Source organism: Ziziphus jujuba, chromosome 1, assembly GCF_031755915.1.
Source record: "Ziziphus jujuba cultivar Dongzao chromosome 1, ASM3175591v1".
Classification (NCBI taxonomy): Eukaryota; Viridiplantae; Streptophyta; class Magnoliopsida; order Rosales; family Rhamnaceae; genus Ziziphus; species Ziziphus jujuba.
Window position 1 is genome coordinate 30,129,021 of NC_083379.1, and position 21,078 is coordinate 30,150,098.

The following is a 21,078-nucleotide window of genomic DNA, read 5'->3' on the forward strand; positions in this document are numbered from 1 at the left end:
GAGGATACTCACAACCACTTAATCTCATTTTCTAAAAACATTTGGGAACTATTTATTTTTAGTTTTTGTTTCCTCTTTGATACGAACTTAGGACGACCTGCTCCTAAACCCGTATTATATCAGCCCAAATCTAATTATATTCAAGCTCTAATAGTTATCTTGACCTATAACCAACCTATGATTAGAAACCTTGATATATAATGAAGATGCCACAATAGGTGATGGAAGGCCTATTGATAAGTTAAACTAAAACACTCATTAACTAATGGTGTTTTAGGTGTTCAAAAGAACAATGAGAATTCAATCTCACAAATAATTTTCTGTATAAAATTCAAGCTTAATTCTTATTGAAAAATAAGCCTTTAAATAGGCTACAAATTCATGAAATAAACCTTAAAAAACAAAGGGAAAACCAGCCATACAAAGTAGTTTCCTATGGTGGCCGAAATTCTCACTCCTTTCCTAATCTAATTTGGATTAATTAATTCCTTTATCTTGAATTAGGAATTAATTAATTTACAATGAAAATAATAAAATAATAAATTTCCTAAACATATTTTTCCATCAAATAAATAAATAAAAACAAAAAATGAATGGTAATTTCCTAAACCAAAAAGTAGAATCAAATTAGGAAACTAAGTCGACTTTAACCATTTTTTGACCAATTTGAGCTTCAAATCAGCTTCATTATGCTTTGTAGGATGCAAAACAAGCTTATCATGAAGTTCCACATGTTTCTCTTGCTTGGAAGAAAGAGAAAAAGCCAACTCAGCACAATATAGTAAAGCCAGCATAAAATACAGCGAAAACAGATCAAATTTACTAACTGTCCATACAACCCCTTTTTGGACGACTTTGAAGCTGCTTTGACTTAATTCTATGTCATCTTAGACATATATATTGAATCCATGAAACATTGGAACCATTTCATGCTTCCTGGCTTCCATAATTGCACCAAAACCTCTACCCGGGTCCATACCGGCTTCCACCACTTGTATGCTCAAAACAAGTCTTGATTTTTCAGGAATAGACACACCCTCTTGAGAATGGATTATGCCCTAGATAAATGCAGCAATGTGATCCCTAAACCTTTTAGCTTGAGCTCTAGTGATTGGTCTGATCTTCCTTCGAATTGGGTCAGCACCTCAGCGAGTTGTCGGTTGTGCAGGCTCGGGAGGAATCACATCACTCTTTCTTTAACACCCACTATTCAAGAGCTTATTAAATCACAAAACACTTCGGTGCTTCTTCTATCTTTTTTCGTACGACTTGTTTTAATGTTGTACGCCTAACGACTAATACATAATTTAAATTTGGTTTTGCTTGAACCTTCAAGAAGATTCAATCAATTCAAAAGTTTTAACTAATCTTTAACACATTGAGGCTGGATCTTCTTTCTACCATACATTATAAGTTGTACTCAAATACACACCATAAATTTGATATGTTATTTTGTTGTACTTGTTACTAGATTTTTTTTTTTTTCTTTTTGGACGTTTTCACATATAAATATATTTGTTCTAAATATACAATAATGACATCTTGTAGGTTAAATTATGAAATTCTTTGCATATTCTATATGTTTACTGTCTATGTATCTTATGCACTTGCTAGAAACATTTTACAATTCTAAATATTTTGATTATGTTTTATTATTAAATGTTTCATACATATTTGCTTTTTTTTTTTTTTTTTACTTTTTCCCGAAATAACTCATTATTATGTTATAAAGTTAAATCATGAAACTTTTTACGTCTTCAGTTAGATTCTTGTTACATAGCTAGCATTGTAAATTATATGTATACTCACCATCATGCATAATTCATAAACCTTACTTATCATGATTCTATTCTATTCTCTACGATATTTTCATTTTTTTTTTAATAGATACTTTACATACAAAGGCATATTTTTCAAAAACATTACATTATACTACCTCATAATTAGTTATATTATAGAACTTTCTACTCATTTCACATTGGAGTGTTCTACACCATTTATTTGCTAGATCCTTACAACACATCTTAGCGTTTGTAAGTTATATGCTCTGAAATATATATAATATACCCATACCATTATATTTTATATGTTGTTGGTTTTCATTTATCATTGAATATTTCATACATATATGAATATTTTCAAAAGCATTACATTGTACAACCTCATAGGTTAAACTATTGAACTCTCTACACATTCCACACATTAGAATTTATACATGTTTTATTTGTGGGATCCTTACTTCACATTTTACTAGTGAATGCATATACTTACCATGATGCATATGTCATTCTATTCTATTTGCTGTTAAATTGGGTTTTTCTTCCTAAACATTTCACATATAGTTACATCTTTTCAACATGCCTTATTATAGCATCCAATAAGTTAATATGCATATTAGAAACAAAATAAAAAATGGAACTTTATGCAATTCTTGAGAGTAAATGGACGGAAAATAAAAATAATAATAATAACTGAGCCATTGGAAACTATTAACTTGGATACCAAGCTAATCAAGCAAGCTAGAAGAATTTTCACCCAAACAACAAAGAAATGGTGGAGAAGCTAATAGCAACTGGATTCATTAATCTCATTTGACACCAAATTAGATTGGTTGAGGAGCATAAAACCAACCCCAGTCTTTTTGCCCATTAGCATCTTAGCAATTCCACAAAACCCTTATCACTTAGTTTTCGACTTTCTTGTCTCATTCTATTCTTAACTAGCTTTTGACCACCTATCCATTGTAGTTTATCCAGCTAAAGACTAATTTCAAGCTGTTGATGAGGTCTCAACCAGTGCATTAGCTAAGGAATCCAGCCATTATTCAATTGAGTCAAGCTCATAAACTCTTTCATCTACCTTTCCAAAAGAAGAATACGAGTCAGTAAACTCTTTAAATCTGATGTGAGGCATAGGTAGGGTCAAGGCAGTTCCTTGAAGTTAGTGGAAAGTGTCCAATATGCTTTCATTTCAAGCAAAACGAATTCCATCACAAACTCTTTCTTCATTTGCACTGTAATAAATTGGTACTAAATATTCCTATTTGAAATTTGCTTTAACAAATTCACAATCGATGTTGCAAAACATATCCAAGCAACCAAAAAAAAAAAAAAAGTGAAACAAATTAAAATCAATTGCATAAACTGACATACAAAATATTAAATAGGAAAAACAAATTAACCAAATGAAAAAACAAACCTCTACTTTTGCGACGCAACAACTACAGTGGCAATAATTACACTGATTTAGATGTAGAAGCTATGGCAAACAATTATCATGGAGGATGGATAGTAGCTAAGGCAAAAAATAACAACTTCAGATCTAATGAAATCCATCTAGAAGGAGAGGATCATATTTGATAAAGCCAAGAGGATTTGATAAGAGTAATGGAATTATGGTCACCGCATTGGAAGTGAAGAAAAGGGAATACCAATGTCAAAAGGAAAGGGAAAGGGAAAAGGATAAGAGATGGAGGAGAATGGAGGTAGATGAAAAGGAAAAATAAAAATAAATAAATTTACATATTTTTTAATAAATAAATTATATGTATTTTATTTTTAAAAGTACATTTACATATTTAAAAATAAATAAATAAATAAATTTACATATTTTTAAATAAATAAATTATATATATTTTATTTTTAAAAGTATATTTACATATTTATTCTTCATTCGTTAAGTTAAAATAATGGCATGAAAGTTGAAGGATTAAATTTGAATTAGGACGAATTCTAAAGGATTGCAGTTGAAATTAATTTTATAATTAATTAGTTAAAATTAATTATATCTCATTCAAATTTTGAATATACAAACTATAAATGAAATTTTCAGAAAAAAAAAAAAAAATCCAATCAAACTACAGGCCTATTCCAAGTCATATATAATTATATATTCAATAAAGTGTTAACTCCACACGAAAGTATGCCCAAACTCTCATGTGAATGTAATTTAGAAAATAAAAAATGGAGCTATAAAATGTGATTAACGAAAATTAAAGTACAGCTAAATAGTTTAGAATTTTTTTTTTTCCCCTTTTCCATTAATACCCAAAAAAAAAAAAAAAAAAAAAGCAGTATAAATAAGGCATTGAGGGATGGAATTAGGGCAGAAAAGCTCATTAGTTTAAGAATGAGGCTTTGCTCTTAGGGAGTTCGTCGGGGTTTGCAGCGATGTGCCTCTTGGAATTCCCTGAATGTCTGTGGAGCCGATGATTTCATATCTATACTCTCTCTCTTTCTCTTTCTCTCTGTCTATCTCTCTCTCTTTCTCTCTCTCTATCTTTGTGTATGTGTTTGTGTGTGTATGTGTGTATGTATATATGTATGTAATGAGGCGGTGACGATGCTTAAAGACCGTAAACAATCAGGCATCGAGAAAGGATTCGGTTGCCTGGCGGGGCGACCTGGTAGCTAGCTCTGTGAAAATGACCTTTCTGTCCTTTTTCCATGGCTGGCCTTGTGTCGTAGCCATTGGTGGCCGTCTTTCCTCTCTCTCTGTCTGAGAAAAGGCGAATCCGAGCCTCCACCTCCACCTCAGCCCCCTTTCTCTACATTACCCTATGCGATTTTTGGGTTTTTTTTTTTTTTTTAATTTCTTTTTTCAAAATTATCTACTAGATTTTTCAAGACCTACATTCTATCGGGAATTTTTTTTCTCAAAATTATTTTTATTTTTTTAAATGTTTTGTTGAAATTGAAAACAATGTTATGGTGTTCATGATTGGGTGTATATATGTTTACAAACTTTGCTAAAATGGTTGAAACCAAGATGAGAATAGAAAAAAAGAACCAGAAGATATAAAGGACTAATGTCGAATATTTACCGACTCAAATAGAAATTAAATTAAAAATTGTAAGAAAGAATAAAAATTACAGGTATATTGTCCCAAATTCCCAATCATATCAAGTTAAATGTTTAATGATACTCAACATAAAGCAAATCCATACACAACAATGGCCGCAAAGGTGGAAAAACCCAAGTTGGCAGCATTTGCCCAACCACTTGAAGGTGATTTGGTTGGTGAAGCAGTGGGTGCTTTGTCGGCTGCTTTGTCCGCCACTGGAGGAAGTGGTGGGTCAACAACATCTGCAACTTCAAGAGCTGCAGCAGGGGGTGCTGCCGGTGGTTGTGCTTCTGGTCCTGCTAACCCAAGTAGAGAACCAGGTTCAGCTGGTAAGATGGCGTATGGCACCGTACCTTTCTTTTCTAGGTTTGAACATGGACTTCCTGTTATATTACGAAAGAAAATTACACATTATCAGCTTTTTCCTTTTATGGCTTACAATGTTACAGAAAAATGTTGTCCATTTCTAAAAAGGTACATGTTAAAACTGAACTGTGATTGCATAAATACTATGCTTGTGTCTGCTTAAAACTATGTGTATTTATATTGTGAGAAAGATCATGGAAGCTTCACTCTGGGGTTAATCTGATATGAAAAAGTTGTGAAACTATTTGTTGTTGGCAGGGACCAAGAGTATTAAAGATTTGAAGTGTATGGTTTTTTGAACAAAACACTTACTGAAATACTTGGTTGCGGTTCCTGGGTAATCAGTCATGAAGCCATCAACTTGGATTGACTTAGCATAAGTAGCAATCTCCACAATGGGGTCACTGAAATAATCAAATGCCAGAGTGACGTATTCATTCCTGAGCTGTTTCACATACACCGTGAGATTTGCAGCCTGCAACTCCTTGACAACATTGGTTTGACTCACAATGAAGAAATCGGCAATTTCAAGTATGGCGCCTCTCGTAATGGTAACTCCATCCGCATACTTTTTGATTTCCTGGACTGACTGTTTGGATGCATCGCCTATCTTCTCCTTGATCAGTAACACTCGTTTGTAAGTTGGTACATTCTTGAACTTGGACAGCACCGACGTATCATCCGACTGGATCAAGACTTGTTGAGTGGACTGCTTGTCGAAAGTGGCATTGCTTAAGGCACTGGTTACTGCTCCTACAATGTCAAGACCTTCCTTTGATGCTAGATAGGCAGCATTCTGAAAAGAACAAGAAAAAGAAAGAACATGACTATGAATTTCTTTGTGAATAAAAATTTGAAGTTGGAATTTTCACCTCTCAGTTCTGAATTTTTTTTTTTTTAACCTTTTTTCATAATGGTTGGCAGTCATTTTGCTACATACATGCAAGTAAATGTCATATTGAATTTGTCCGAGATGGGGCAGGCGAGAAAGAAAAAGGGTAATAGAAGTGCACTTAAGGTGAAGAGTGTATGGAAAATCTCACCTCAATGTTGATTAAAATCCCAGAAACAGCCTTTGCCTTAGCATACTCCAGAAAATCTGAGAGGGTCATGAATTTACCCATGTTTTTGGCTGCTGGATTTCTTACCATAGCAGTGTTCCCAAAAGGATTAGCTATTTGTGCTGAAAAGACAAAGTTTAACATCCAGTTAGCCGAAAGCTTACAAGATAACCCCTTGTAAAGCTAAAAGATTTGTGTAAGTTTACGTTTCACAGTTTGAAGCTCGCTCCATGTTAGAGCGAATGAAAAGACACCCATTTCTTGTTGAATTTCAGGAATAAGAGCTTTTCTATCAATGAAAGGCATCATTGCAGTAGTGTCAGCTGCAAGATCTGCACTTGCTAAGCAGAATGCTACTCCATCTTTAGTCATTTGGACTGAGCAATCTATTATGTCTGCCCCATCATCTACTGCTTGTTGATAAGCAAGATCTGTGCAGCCTGGATATATCCCGCTTGCTCCATTGTTGCTTATGACCAAAGGGTTTCCTGTAAAGAAGTCAGGGAGTTACTATCAGAAACTTCCTAAATACTCGAATATTCCTAAGGAAAAAAAGAAAAAAAGACAGGGTTTGGTTGTTGCCTTTGCTAGGCTTGGTGCCGTTCTTGTTATTCGCAAAGCAAGCTGCAGCAAAAAAAAAAAAAAAAAAGCCATTAGCATGGTTAAGATCAAAACTCTTTACACATTGGAAGTGAACTGCAGGTTCATATTCTTCCAACAGAGTATGATATAGTATTTCTCACCTATGGCTTCTGAAGCTGTAGGGGGGAAGTCTGTAAGCACCCCATCAACAGCAAACTGAGAGTTATCTATAAACTGGATGTACTCATTAGATGGATCATAGCTGTAGTTATAACTTAGTGGCATATCATTAGCGAAACCGGAAGCATACACTTCTAGGCCCTGTTTGTGAGCATCAGACACCAGGGTAGTTGGAGCCCCTAAGTATCCGTTTGCATTCACAGTCCATATGTAATCTTTGGGGACAAGTATCCCGGATGCAAATGTCTTGATATTGGCAAGATTCTTCAGAATTGAACCATATTTCTGTTTGCTTGTGGGTTCAACCTCATCAAGGCCAAGGAACTGGAAGATGAGCTTTGTCTTCTGTTTGTTAACTTTTCCATTCATGCTTTTCAAGAAACCTATCTCGGGAGATGAAAGGAAACCTATAGACATGCGCGTCAATGCATCTTCAACATATGCTGCTGGACTGAGTTTTTGTTGGTTGTAAAATGAATCATACTGCCATGAAGGAAATATTAAGAACCAAAAATTTATAAAGAACAAAAAATTAAAATGAAAAGTAGTGCTTGTGCATGGTAAAGAATTCATGCATCGAGTCCCTGAGGTGTAATTCCAAAAGGGTTCATGGTTTTATAAATGCCTTATTATAGGTTCAAACCTGGTCTATTCCTTTCAAATCTTTCCTACTTGAGGAAAAAAATGTGTGATGCTAAGGTTGGGAAAGATACCTGAACATTCAACCAGAAATGAGCTGGTTTAAGTCCTGTAACATCTTCAACAGTAGAGATTGGAAATTGGCCGTCGAACAAAGTTGGCCTGGAGTATATATTCTGAACCACTGTTAAGGAAAAGCACACAATCAAACCACATTGAAATTTGACATTTTAAAGCCATAGCAAATAAGCATGCAATCTCTCAAAAAGTCTTGCTTTCTTCAAACAGATAATATGCTTTTAGGCTTACATGACACATTGTTTAGCAGTACATCGGATGTGAAGTCCAAAGAGAACCATCCACGAAGATTAACCCCATTTATGGTGTAGGATTTTGCCCCTTTTGGGAAGAGTGATGAGATGGTTGTTGAATTATCAAGCCGAATGTCTGATAGGCATATACCGACTCCATCACTTGTGAGTTGCAGATTGCAGAGCATAACCACACCATTCAGACTTACAGACTCTGTCATCTGGTTTGCAAAGCTGCTGGATTCAGGAAATAGTCCTGAAAATCCTCCCCGTGCTATGACGAGGGGCTGCTCGCCTGCTCAGAAAATATGGAGTTTTAGAAGTTATTCGACTTCAAATATGGAAACTGATTCTAGGAAAGTTGAGATGATTGTGATAATATTTCCCCCCCAAAAAAAAAAAAAAAACAGGGGATGTTTAGGTACCAATAATCTAATGCTATTGTACCCTGCCGGTTTCTTATTCTAATTAGCAACAAATCGTTGTTTTTCCGCAATATTCTTTCACAAAGTCATTGATGCAGACCTTTTTTCTGATTGTTTTGGGTGGGATTATATAAAACTATGGACTTGTTATTGAGAAAAATGATAACTAGCGTGCATTATAGGTTCTGTGGTAAACCAGTTTCAACAATATAGATCCAAATTGCAATATCCAATAAACACAATATGTGTACTTGATAAGCTTAAAAATATAGATGTTTTGTGACATTTACTGATTAAGAAAGCCATAAGTTTGGTGGTTTTCTTATAATTGATAGTTTTTTCATTTTCTTTTCTGGATCACAATCAAGCTTTGACTGTTTAAAATTCATTATCCGATTGGGGGGGGGGGGGGGGGGGGGGGGGGGAAGCATTTATTTAATGTCTATGAAAAGAATGAATGGAAGTAATGGGGAATGGTAGTCTGTTATTACCACTTAAAGTCATCCATTTCTTTGTGGGAGGGGCAGTTGCTTTCTGTGCTAAGCTAGAGTGAATGAACAAGAAGATCAAAAGAAAAACCCTGATCATTTTCTTAACCTGTCACATTGAAAAAGAAAAACAAAAAATGGTTGATCAAATAAATATAACATTGAAGAAAAAGGAAGGCAAAATGGAAAAATGAAAAGGAATCGCCAAAATATTCTGATTCATGAAAGAAAACTTCTTTGGCTGTGTTTCAGTATTCACATTTACAAGGAAGAATATAGAAACATGATTAGATTGGCAAAAGAAAGGTTCAATCTCATATTTTACAAAAACACTTCCACATACACAATCTCATTTTCTCCCTTGGGATTGAAAAAATTAGCAATCAAACCAAAACATATGAATTGGTGTATTTATTTTATATAATCAAGAAACTATTACCAAAAAAAAAAAAATAAAGAAAAAAAAATCAAATATATTGAATTCCATTTCAGAAATAGATTTCTTTAAAAGAAAAAAAAATTACATCCACCACCTTTTGAAGTTTCATCCTTGGCATTAACTACATTAAAATGAGAAAATATGTGAAAACAAAAGTAAACCAATAGAACTTACTTGAATCTGGGTAAGATTAGATAGGAGAAACAGACATTCCCTGTCAAGTTTCTAAGGAAAACTCTCAAGGGAATGTAATGATATAAGATAGAGTTAAGTGAAAATAGGAGGAACAAAAATGAATTTACCAAAAAGGTTTTTCTTTTTTCTCCAATTACTTCCTCACTTTTCGATTTATAGATGGTTAGGATTTTCTCGCAAAAGGGGACAGGTTTTGAATTGTGGTCTAGTTCATTTATTTACTATTTTTGTTCCTCTTTTGTAGACTTACAAGTTGTGTGTTTGTTTCCAAAGAAAGAAGACAGCTCAAAACTTAACGGCTTAAACTGTTTTTTGAAACCCCCACTTTGAATTATGAGAGACATGTTTTTTGACGGTTTTTTCCTTTCAAGGGTATGGATTCCATGCTAGCTTGGATGAACGGTTAATGATGCATTTGCTTATGAAAACGTTTTTTTTTTTTTTTTTTTTTTTCAAGTATCATTTTCTTCCTCTCTTCTCTTTTGTCCTATCAAATAAAATTAATTTTGTAGTGTCCATTCATTTCTCTCTCTGTTTTGCAGGTAATTCATTCTTCCAAACTACCTAATTAGTCAATTGTAAATTTAGAAATAAAGATTAGAAAAAGACGTGTCATTTCTAAGTACATAAATAATTAAATATTTTCTGTTCGAAAGTTGTACACTCAAGAATAGCATACATACGCATGCATCATATATACATACACAATTTTGATTTTGCTAAATCATTAATTAACTAACATTATCAACATTTAATATGTAAATACATTCTCATCTTATATTCAAACATGTTCCTTAAAGATCATTATTTTATATATGTATAAAAAAATTTGATCTTTTTAAAACTATCACCCATGATATGTGGACAATAAAAATGGTATCCACATTCTCTCATATTAAATTAATCGGCTACCCTTCAAGATTCACTAACCCATATTATGTTTTTAGTTAAAAAAAAAGAAAAAAAAGAAAAGATTATCATGTATTTATATATCACCAAATGGATTATATTTGGTATGCAAAACTGTGTTGTATTAATTTGGTTGCATATTGTACAATGCTCACTGTAAGAACATACTATACTATAAATTTTTATAAGAAATAATTTTAAAAAAAATAAAATTGATTTTTAATTGGTATGTATATAATTTTCATAAATAATTACATCACTCAAAATAGACAAAATTGATTTTTCATTATTACTAATGTAATTTCTGTATAAAAAAAAAAAACTATATTGACTCATAATATATTAAATTTAGTTTTGGTTGCTATTCATGATAATAATTGCATATATAAATTATATGATATTAAAATAATTAACAACAAGTTTAACATCAAGGTATATAAAAACTAATATTTTTTTTAATGTTTTTAATAGTTATTGTTATTATACTGAGCAAGAAAAAGAAAACCATTTTTGCAAATAATTATGTCATCTAATATTATATAATATTAAAAGAATTTTCGTAATATTGAAAAAATAAAAATTAATAATATTTGAATGATTTTTTAAAAGTTTACTTAATAACAGGCACAAAAAAGGGGAAAAGAAAACCAAGAAAAAGAGCAAGTGTTATTAAATGATAAAAAAATGATTTTTTTCGTAATTACGAAAAAAAAAAAAAAAGAATTGCGTCTCTTTTTCATGTAGTGTATTTGATTTCTAGATTAATTTTTGTTTGAGATAGAATTAACAACCTCCAAAAAGTCTACTCCTTGCTCAAGTTCCAAAAGGTGTCAAACAACATTTCATTGATTTATTTTATTTATTTATTTTAGTATATTTACTGAATTGAATTTTTTATTTAATTATGGCATAATAAAATAAACAAAATCTGAAATTCTTAAGTAGTTTGTTTCCCTTCAAACGATGAATCCTCTTAATTTTAATTAAAATAAAGAGGGGCTTTAGAAGTGTCGTTTCTAGCATCGTTTAATTTCTCTATTTTTTAACATCTTGTAATAAATTTTATTTAAAAATTAATGTAATGTTAGATTGAGTTTTTAATTTATCATTATTATTATAATTATTATTTGCTAAAATCATTAAAGGATTATGAACTCATCAACAATTGATTTGTGGATATGTACATATACAAAAATTATCCAGTAAGTGAATAGTGCATCATTGACTTTATTAAATCTTTTGTATGGCAAGTGGTTAATGTTATCACATCATATCTAAAATTTTTTATTAAAATTTAATATTAATAATTATTTTATCCATCAATTAATCTGTTTATCATATAAGTATCTCTAATTTAACTAAATTAGAGATTCCCTTGTAACAAATTTACTTTATACATTTCCATGACAAGAAAATATAGTTTCTTTATAGGGATTCTCAGTTAAAAATATTTTAATAAAATATAAAACTTTATATAGAATGTGGTAATCATAAAACCTTATCATATAATCACCTTTTACTTATTAAAAGTCATGATTATCGTGTGTGTGTGTGTATATATATATATATATATTTTCAAGAATTCTCCTATCTTGATAGTTAGTAAATTTACGAATAATACACATATAGTATGCATACATATTTTTGAAAAAAAAAATTTGTCATATTTGTTAAAATTGACTAATATATTAAAAATAACTAATTATTTTTTTATAAATATTAAAAGTAACTAATTCTAATATATATTTAATACTCATATTTGTTGTATTTCATTTTTTAACTTATAACGTATTATAAACGTATATACCAAATTTATAAATTTTACATTTACATATTTTTTAGCTGAATTTTTTCTCTATATTTTTAAATAAATAAAATGATTTGTACACATACATATTTGTTTATGTACTTTTGTCATACCGTATTTAATTAAATATGCCTAATGGGACCATTAGGATCTTACTTATCGATTATTAGATTGTTTCAAGATTCGACATTTAAAAATATATTTGGAATTTGAATGGGCTTAGATATGGTTCATTTTGCCCCTTTAGAGTTTAACGATTTCATCAAACTTATATAATCTATCAATATATATTTTCTAAGCTCTTGAAACAATTCAAAAACTAAATAAAGATTTTGATGAGAAAACTATTTGGTGCTACTGATAAAGGTTTTGATGGAAAACTACCAAAACATATTGATAAAATAATAATAATAATAATAATAACTTCATATATACAACCAGTCTCCATCAAGTCAACTTGATGTTATCCTATTAAGACATTCTTTATTATGCATTGTATCATTTCAGAGGCTAATATTAAAAAATATATTTATCGCTTTCTAGATTCTTATAACGATTTTTTTTTATCTAAATAAGATTTTAATATATTATTAAATTAATATTTGATCACCAATTGATTTTCAAATATTAGTTATTTACATGATTAGAAGACTAATAAATGAGAATCTGATATTGAAAACTAATTTGAAGATTAACTTTCTATTTTCCTATACACATAGAGAAAGTCAAGTTTATATCAGAATGATATGATGATTTTAACGTACAATTTTCCTTTACTAGCATTTGTATCATATTAAAAATTATGATTTAAAATTTAAGAAGTTGTCAAATATGAGTTTATGATATACCAAAACCCTATTTAAGAAAAATAAAACAGTGTCAAAACTTAGTTATTAAATATAATTTTAAATTTCAGTTTTTGATACAATATAAAGGCTAAAAAAAAATCCTGATATTATTTCTAATATTAAAACTTGATTTGAGCAGAACCGTATATTATATATATGCATTTCAACTTTGCTATTATATAATTTAAAAAAGAAAAAAAATTACATTTAAAGAAAGAACTTCTAGAAATTAAAAGTAAAGATTTTAAAATTTAAAACACTAGATAGAAAACAAGGAAAGTTTTGTTCTTTTTAAGTTGAAATTTTGATAGATTTATAAACCAATTATAATTGAAACTTCAAGACCCAATTTGGTTTTTTTTTAGTGGAAAATGCGTAGCAAATATTTGCCACTATATATAGCTGTGGACAGAGGAGTATGAGAGTCACCTCGTTTTTATTAGCAATGGAGTTAAAGGAAAAGTACACATGGAGTAAGAAACATAGAGTTTGCATTATAACGCTTATGAAAATGAAAGTAAATGCTTTCAAGCATAGTCTTTTTTTTTTGTTTTTTTTTGTTTTTGGGTCAACATTACAACTAGAGAGGGAAGATTTCAAGCAAGTTTAAACAAACTTTGAAAAAGGGGATTTTACCCAAATTTGGCTTTTAAAAACGGTAGATTTTGGCCAAATAGCCTAGGAAGGAGGATTAGATTTAAACCATACGACTGGAAGATTGGAAAGGGATATTTTATTTAGAATTGATCAAACCCAAAATTTAAAAATGTATTCTTAATGATTTTTACTAGCCTACAAATACACAAAATGTAGAGTTTGTTGTTGTATAATGTAGTGTTTAGGTGAGATTGTTTTCAAAACAAGCTACCTTTAAGAAATTAGTCGTGTTTTCAAAACAAGCTACCTTTGAGAAATTAGTTGTGTTTTTTTTTTTTCCCCCGAAAAAAAGAAGAAGGGTGCATTAACAAACTAGTAGTTTGTTTGATGCTGGAGAAATGTTCTAGATTAGGGAGTATGTTTTAAGTATATTATTAAACATATGAGTAGCCTATGTTAAATTCTAGATGGATTCAACAAAATTTTGTAAGATCTATCAGTTATCTAATGGAATTTAGCCCCTAAAAAATGGGTCTAGTTAAATGAGCATAACCTAAAAAGCGCAATCTTAGTGCAATCTTGGACCTGTTTATGGATCAGGATCATTGAGCTTCTCCCAGTTATAATTTTTGTAAGAAATGGCTGTGTCACTTTTATGCACATATAGTCCTTCTATGGTTAGGTCAGTCCTGACCAAAATGATGCGGTCCAAAAATGTGGAAAAAATTATTATCATTAAATTCAAATTGCAAGGCACAAATAGTTAAGATTTAAAATTCCCTCACGTGAGAAAAATTGTCAAAATTTCCTTCCCGCTCAACACCGAGGCTCTTGCTTGTCAGTAATTGAAACATTTTTGGCAGCAAGAACCAAAAAAAAAAAAAAAAGAGAGAGAATAGGAAGGTTCATTTCTAGCTGTTGGCAGCAAGAATACCACAGAATTTAAAATCCCCCAGTCTCATAATCTCTACTTTGTCCTAAGATTGAGTTTTCTCAAAACTTTGAAATCTGAAACTGACATGGGTTTTCTTTTTATAGATCAATTTATAAGGTCTACCCAATATGGGCAGCATAAGTCAGATGAGGAAGATGAAATGATGAGCAATGACAATGAATGTAGAGCAGTTGTTCCTTATGCACCGTTCCAATTTCTTCCTCCGAGTTCCAGAATGGAGGTTTCCCAAGCAACGATAGAGCCTCTTGAGGAATTGATGGAAGGTGGGGATACAATGGAGATTGAAGAGGACATGGGAGCTTACCACAAGGACAACCCAATAGTGGGTTTGGTGGGATGGGTTTGCATAAATGGCAGCAACAACACTGCATGATTCCACAGCGACCACAACAAACCTCCACACCCATCTCATAGTTCAGATAAGCAAAAGCTATAAACTTGTAGCCTTGGGATATAAGAGATTGCCTCCATTTTATTTATTTATTTATTTTTTGATTATTTTCACACAGGTAGGAAGAACATGGGGGTTTGGAAAATTAGGTTTTGTAGGTCGTTTTTAGTGTTTTGGATGGCCTATGCCTTGGAAGGGAAAGTGAAGCAAGATAGTTTCTTTGGAGGTCGTTTAACTCTGGCTCAATTGTCTAGATCTCCTAAGACCAAGCCAAACCCACACTTCCTTCCTCTTCTTCCCCTTCGGTCTCTCTCTCTCTCTCTCTCTCTCTCTCTCTCTCTCTTTTTGGGATCTCGTGTCTGAATTTTGGCTCTGCAATTTTGCAATTTCGTTCATGTTTTTTGTGTTTTTGTGCATTATTTCACTTACCTTGCCCTCGAAGCAGGCATGGACCACCCAGTTGTGGAAGAAAGACTTGGAGATCTTCCCACTCTCTGATCCTTCAAACAGAGGGAATAAGGTGGACACCTCCTCACCTTTCAAGAACCGTAGCAAGTCTTCTTCTTCTATGTATCTGCAGTACACTCACAATAGGTGTACACGCCGTGTGCAAAATTAATGTTATCCGTTTGGAAGCTTTATAGTACAAAGTCGACGGTTTTAGCATCGATTTTTATAATTTTTTTGTTACTTTTTTTTTTTTAATTCCTTTGTAATTTTTTTTTTTTTGTATTTTTACAAAGGTCATTCAAAATTATAAAATTTAAATTGAACAAAAATAAAATTTGAGAGCCAATTGAAAATTAGAAAATTGGAAGACAACAAAAAAATTTGGGCGGCGAAAGCCAACGCTTTTACATTATAAAAGCATTGGCTTTTGTAATTTTTTTTTATTTCCCTTTTTTCTAATTCTTTTATAATTTTTTTTAAAAACAAATTGGTACTTTTATAAGCATCATTTAAAATTACATAACTCAAACTTAACAAAAAAATAATTGGGCCTGATTGGAAATTACAAAATTGAAAGTCAACCAAAAAAAAATTAAGGGGCCAAAACCGACGCTTTTACAATGTAAAAATGTTGACTTTTGTAAATTTTTTAATTTTTTTGTAATTCTTTTGTAATTTTTTTTTTAATTTTTTGGTACTTTGACAAACGTTATTTAAAATTAAAAAATTCAAACATACTCAAAAAATATATAATTGGGGGCAATTGGAAATTACAAAATTGAAAGTTAACCAAAAAAAAAAAAAAATTGGAGGGCCAAAACCAATGCTTTTACTTTGTTAAATTTCAGTTTTGTAATTTCCAATGATACTTGTAAAAGCTAAAAAAAATATATATATATATATATATATAATTAAAAAAAATGTAGAAAAGTCGGACGCTTATGTTGTAAAAAAGCATTGGCTTTTGGCCCCCCACAATTTCTTTCATTTTTTTTTTTTAAGTTTCTATTTTGTAATTGGGATCCACCATCACATGCATCAAATTTCCCGATCACATAAGCTTCAATGTTGTCTCTACATCAGGCAGTACTAGTTGCAGCCTCACCAAATCAAAAAAAACCAAACACTCAGAATCGGCCATGGAAGCAATGGGCAAAGATGAAATCGACAAGGATGAAGAAGAAAAAATTGCCTCCTTCTTATCACTGAAATCCCATAAGCAATCGGTGAAATTCCATCTGAAGCGTCAATTGTCGAGCTCTGAAACCGAGCCCAAGAAATCAGTGACAGATTGCACAATCAAATATAAGAAGGTTCATCAGATTTCTCACTCCAACTTTATCTTCCACCATTAATTTCTATATCGAAGAGCAAAGAAATCCAAATAGATTTTTAAAATAATAATAATCAACTTTCATAAAAATATAATATATTTTTTATGAAAGCAACTTTCATAATGAAGCAACCAAATTACACATATCTACCTGAATAAAAGAGAACCTTAATCGGAGGGTAATAGATAAGAAGAATCAAAATACAATCTCAAGGCTATAACAGAAGAAGGCAAAAATTCAATAGTATAACATTAACCTAGTTGTTGTTCCACCTGTGCCACCATCTTTCCGGAAGTATAACATTACAACACTTCCAACATATGCCTTTCCGAAGGTAAGAAACATATGCCTTTCTGAAGGTAAGAAAATGGTCAACTTCTGTTAGAACTTTGCTGTAAAGTTTTTTTTTTTTCTTGCTGCCAAAAGCAAGAAATGAACCTTGCTTTTTTTATTTTTATTTTTATTTTTTTTTATTCTTCCTGTCAAAAGTGTTTCAATTATTGCCGAGCAAGAGCCTTGGTATCAAGCTGAAAGGAAGTTTTGGCAATTTTTCTCATGTGAGAGAATTTTAAATCTAAGCCGTCCGTGTCTATGATTTTGAATCCAACTGTCATAATTTTTTCCATGCTTTTAGACCGCACCACTTTGGTCAAGACCGGCTTGACCATAAAAGGATTCCACACACACACACACACACACACACACACACATATATATATATATGTAATTATTTAGTGACACATTATAAAAATGCATTTGTTTTTTCCTCTCTAAAACAAATCTTCAAAAAATATATATATATTTCTCTAAAAAAAATACAAGATTTTTATGCTTAACTAGATGCAATTAATAATATTCACACCAAAAGAAAAGAAAAAAAAAGTTATAAATGCATTTTAAATAATGATTCATCTCGTCAATAAAAAGAAATATACTATAAAAATCTGAGATTAAATTACAAAAAATAATTGAACGATGATTTTCCATCTTAAACATAAGATAGGAAAAAATTTTAAATAGCAAAAATAATTATTTAAATTGGTAATCATACTTTGTAGTATATAAATATTTAAATTGCCAATTTAAAATTTCAATCCAATTTTCCAAATCACTTATTATTTCAGCTTTCAACAAATCCCAAAAAAAAAAAAAAATTGAGAATTCTGATTCAAACATTAAATTTATGAGAAGTTTTTAATTTAATGATACTTAAATTTTTTTTCTTCAAAATTACAGAGTTTTCTCTTTTTCATGATCTCATAAATCATACAGGAGTGACAACTATTTTTTTTTCCCTATATATCAATTTATGGCAACTTTCACTGGTCTTTACTGAAAAACAAGATGCTATGGAGTTCGATTTAGAGCAATAAAGTTAGAAGATCTTCACAGTACCTTGCTTATTAAATGGGAGGAAGATGGATTAGAGTAGAAGGCTTGCACTGCTGCCCCTCCAACTCAACTAATGGAAGCTAGAATCCTTAAATTTAAAAAATATCAATTCAAGTATCCATGGATGAGCCAAACAAAATCAGCTAAACAATGAATAAAGCGTTCCCTTTTCATAAAATCTTCAGCTCCAATTTGGATGCTTTTTTTCCTTTTCTTTTTTCTTTTTTTTGTCATTAACCCACAATTCCATTATTCCTTACTTTCTACCATGGAAATCAAAGCAAACGAATTTTACTTTTGCAACCATATTCGGAGGAGCTGGTAAATTTAAAGACTATTAACGTGACGAAGATGAAGACATAGTCGATTGCGAGCCTTAGTTCTTCTAGTAGTCCATATGTGTCTTACTTTTGTTATTATTATTTTTTATCTTTTATTTATGAGTTCTTTCATTTAGTTATTAAAACCTTTTTTGTTATGATTATAGTTATTGTTGGTGTTAGTGTTGTGATCCTTTGATCACCAAAAACACACAAAACTAATACAGAAAATAAAAAGAGACAAAAGCGCGAAAATTAAGAAGAAATATACATATTATAACTGCAAAATTTACACACAAAAAAACTTCTCTCAACCTCTCTTAAAACCTGTATTGTCTATACTGTATATTATATGTGATATAAGAATAAGAAATTAAGCATCTATTTATAATGCTCTCTTTAGGGTTTCTAGGATTGAAACCTTAATGGGCTTAGGCTTTAGGAGATAATAGGCTAGACTCCACAATTCTCCCCCTCTAGCCGCATTTCAGAAACTTGATGGTCACCCACCATCTAAACCAGCTATGTCTCTACACAGCTTCAACTTCTTTGGTGTAACAACCTTTGTAAACATATCTGCTGGATTCTCCTTTTTGTGAATCTTCACCAACCTGAACAATTTATGCTCAATCACATCGTGTATCCAATGATAACGGATATCAATATGCTTTGTCCGAGAATGATACATTAAATTCTTGCTCAAATCCATAGCATTTTGGTGGTCACAATATATCTTGTAGTCATTTTACTTTATGCCCAGTTGATGGAGCAAACGCTTTAACTACAACATCTCCTTAACAGCTTCCACTGCGGCAATATACTCTGCTTCTTTCATGAATAAAGTTACAAACTTTTACAATCTTAACTGCCATGGCACAGCTCCTCCATCAAAAGTGTAAATATAACCTGAAGTAGATTTTCTATTGTCAAGATTTGCGACCATATCTGCATCTGTATAGTCATGTAGAACTGGATCACCTTCCCCGTAACACAAGCATCCTTTTGATGTACCCTTAAGATACCTGAGAATCCACTTGATTGCTTCCTAGTGTTCCTTTCTAGGATTTGAAATAAAGCTGCTCACAATACCAACTGCATAAGCTATGTCTGGTCTAGTATACACCATTGCATACATTAGACTTCCTACCGCTGAAGAATAAGGTTCTGAAGCCATCTCCTCTAACTCTACTTTGGATAAATGGCCCGATTTCTTGCTCAACTTGAAATGGTTTGCTAATGGAATGCTGACTGGTTTGGCCTTCTCTATGCCAAATCTCTTTATCACTCGTTCGACATACTTCTTTTGAGATGGCCATAACTTGTGATTTTTGATATTTCGAGATATTTGCATTCTTAAAATCTATTGAGCTGGTCCCAAGTCTTTTCATATCAAATGACTTGGAAAGTTCCTTCTTCAGCTGACTAATTTTCATTATATCTTGTCCAACGACCAACATGTAATCGACATACAGCAAAAGTGCAATGAAGTTTCCATATGGAAATCTCTAAATATAAACACACTGGTCTGCATTAGTCTTCTTGTATCCTTGACTCACCATAAAATAGTCAAACTTTTTGTACCACTGCCTAGATGCTTGCTTGAGGCCATACAAGCTTTTCTCTAGCTTGCAAACGAGGTTCTCCTTCCCTGAAACTTCAAAACATTCTGGCTGCTCCATATAAATCTTTTCATGCAGATCACATGAAGGAACGCTGTTATCACATCCATCTGTTCAAGTTCTAAGTCTAGACAGACTACTAGACCAAGAATAACTCGTATCGAAGTCATCTTCACTACTGGTGAGAAAATCTCATCAAATTCAATTCCTTTCTTCTAAAGGAAACCTTGACGACCAATCGGGCTTTATACTTCACCACCTGTCCATTGCCATCTTTCTTGAGCTTGAATACCCATTTGTTCTTCAGTGCCTTATTTCCCTTTGGAAGCTTAACCAACTCATACGTATAATTCTTTTACAAAGATTACTTCTCATCTTGCATTGTATGCATCCATTTTTCTCTGTGTTGATGAGAATTAGCTTTCTGAAAGCTCTCTGGCTCCCCCTCTTCAATAAGCAGAATATATTGAGATTCTGGATATCTCTTTGATGGAATACGGCCTTGTTTAGATCTTCAAAGAGGTGTACCATCATTTGACTGTTCTTATGGTCCTGCAGCTTCTGGTGTTTGAGCATCTCCCTGCTCAATATCCTCTTCTCTCTCATGCTCTGCTTCTAATAATTTCCTATGCACCTCGTCATCATCTGTGGTTGGTTATGCTGGTGTTGGATCAGGAACAAAATCATGGGCACTGGTACTAGAAGACTTCATTAGCTTATCAAAATCTTCTATAGCCTGGTTTTCTTGGAATACCACATCCCTGCTTCTGATAACCTTTTTTGCCTTCAGATCCCATAATCTGTATCCAAATTCTTCATCTCCATATCCAATAAAGATGCATGAAGTAGTTCTTGCGTCAAGCTTCTGTCTAAGCTCCTTAGATACATGTGCAAAGGCTAAGCATCTAAATACTTTTAAATGAGAGT

The 21,078-nt window shown here is 31.8% G+C and overlaps 1 protein-coding gene and 1 long non-coding RNA gene across 2 annotated transcripts; one reads left to right on the top strand and one right to left on the bottom strand.

Annotated features, from left to right (window-relative positions):
• Positions 1-4,797: 4,797 nt before the first annotated feature.
• Positions 4,798-9,659, bottom strand: LOC107426767 (glycerophosphodiester phosphodiesterase GDPDL6). Its single transcript, XM_016037041.4, has 10 exons — positions 9,509-9,659; positions 8,899-9,004; positions 7,981-8,277; positions 7,746-7,855; positions 7,014-7,515; positions 6,853-6,894; positions 6,477-6,758; positions 6,253-6,392; positions 5,522-6,005; positions 4,798-5,226 (listed from the first exon to the last, which is right to left on the bottom strand). The coding sequence occupies exons 2-10, from the start codon at positions 8,993-8,995 to the stop codon at positions 4,925-4,927; spliced, it is 2,256 nt and encodes a 751-aa protein (XP_015892527.3). The 5' UTR covers positions 8,996-9,004; positions 9,509-9,659; the 3' UTR covers positions 4,798-4,924.
• LOC125419140 (uncharacterized) lies at positions 5,619-6,097 on the top strand. The gene is made up of 2 exons (XR_007238153.2): positions 5,619-5,760; positions 5,877-6,097. It is a non-coding gene; the product is annotated as an uncharacterized LOC125419140 (long non-coding RNA).
• Positions 9,660-21,078: the final 11,419 nt, after the last annotated feature.

What these genes read in the sequence shown, in the direction of transcription:
- LOC107426767 (XM_016037041.4), bottom strand. Translation starts at nt 8,995, where the DNA reads ATGATCAGGGTTTTTCTTTTGATCTTCTTGTTCATTCACTCTAGCTTA. An exon ending in CGAGCTTCAAACTGTGAAAC is followed by an intron (nt 6,393 to 6,476) that starts GTAAACTTACAC and finishes TTGTCTTTTCAG; the next exon opens with CACAAATAGCTAATCCTTTT. An exon ending in GGATTTTAATCAACATTGAG is followed by an intron (nt 6,006 to 6,252) that starts GTGAGATTTTCC and finishes TGTTCTTTTCAG; the next exon opens with AATGCTGCCTATCTAGCATC.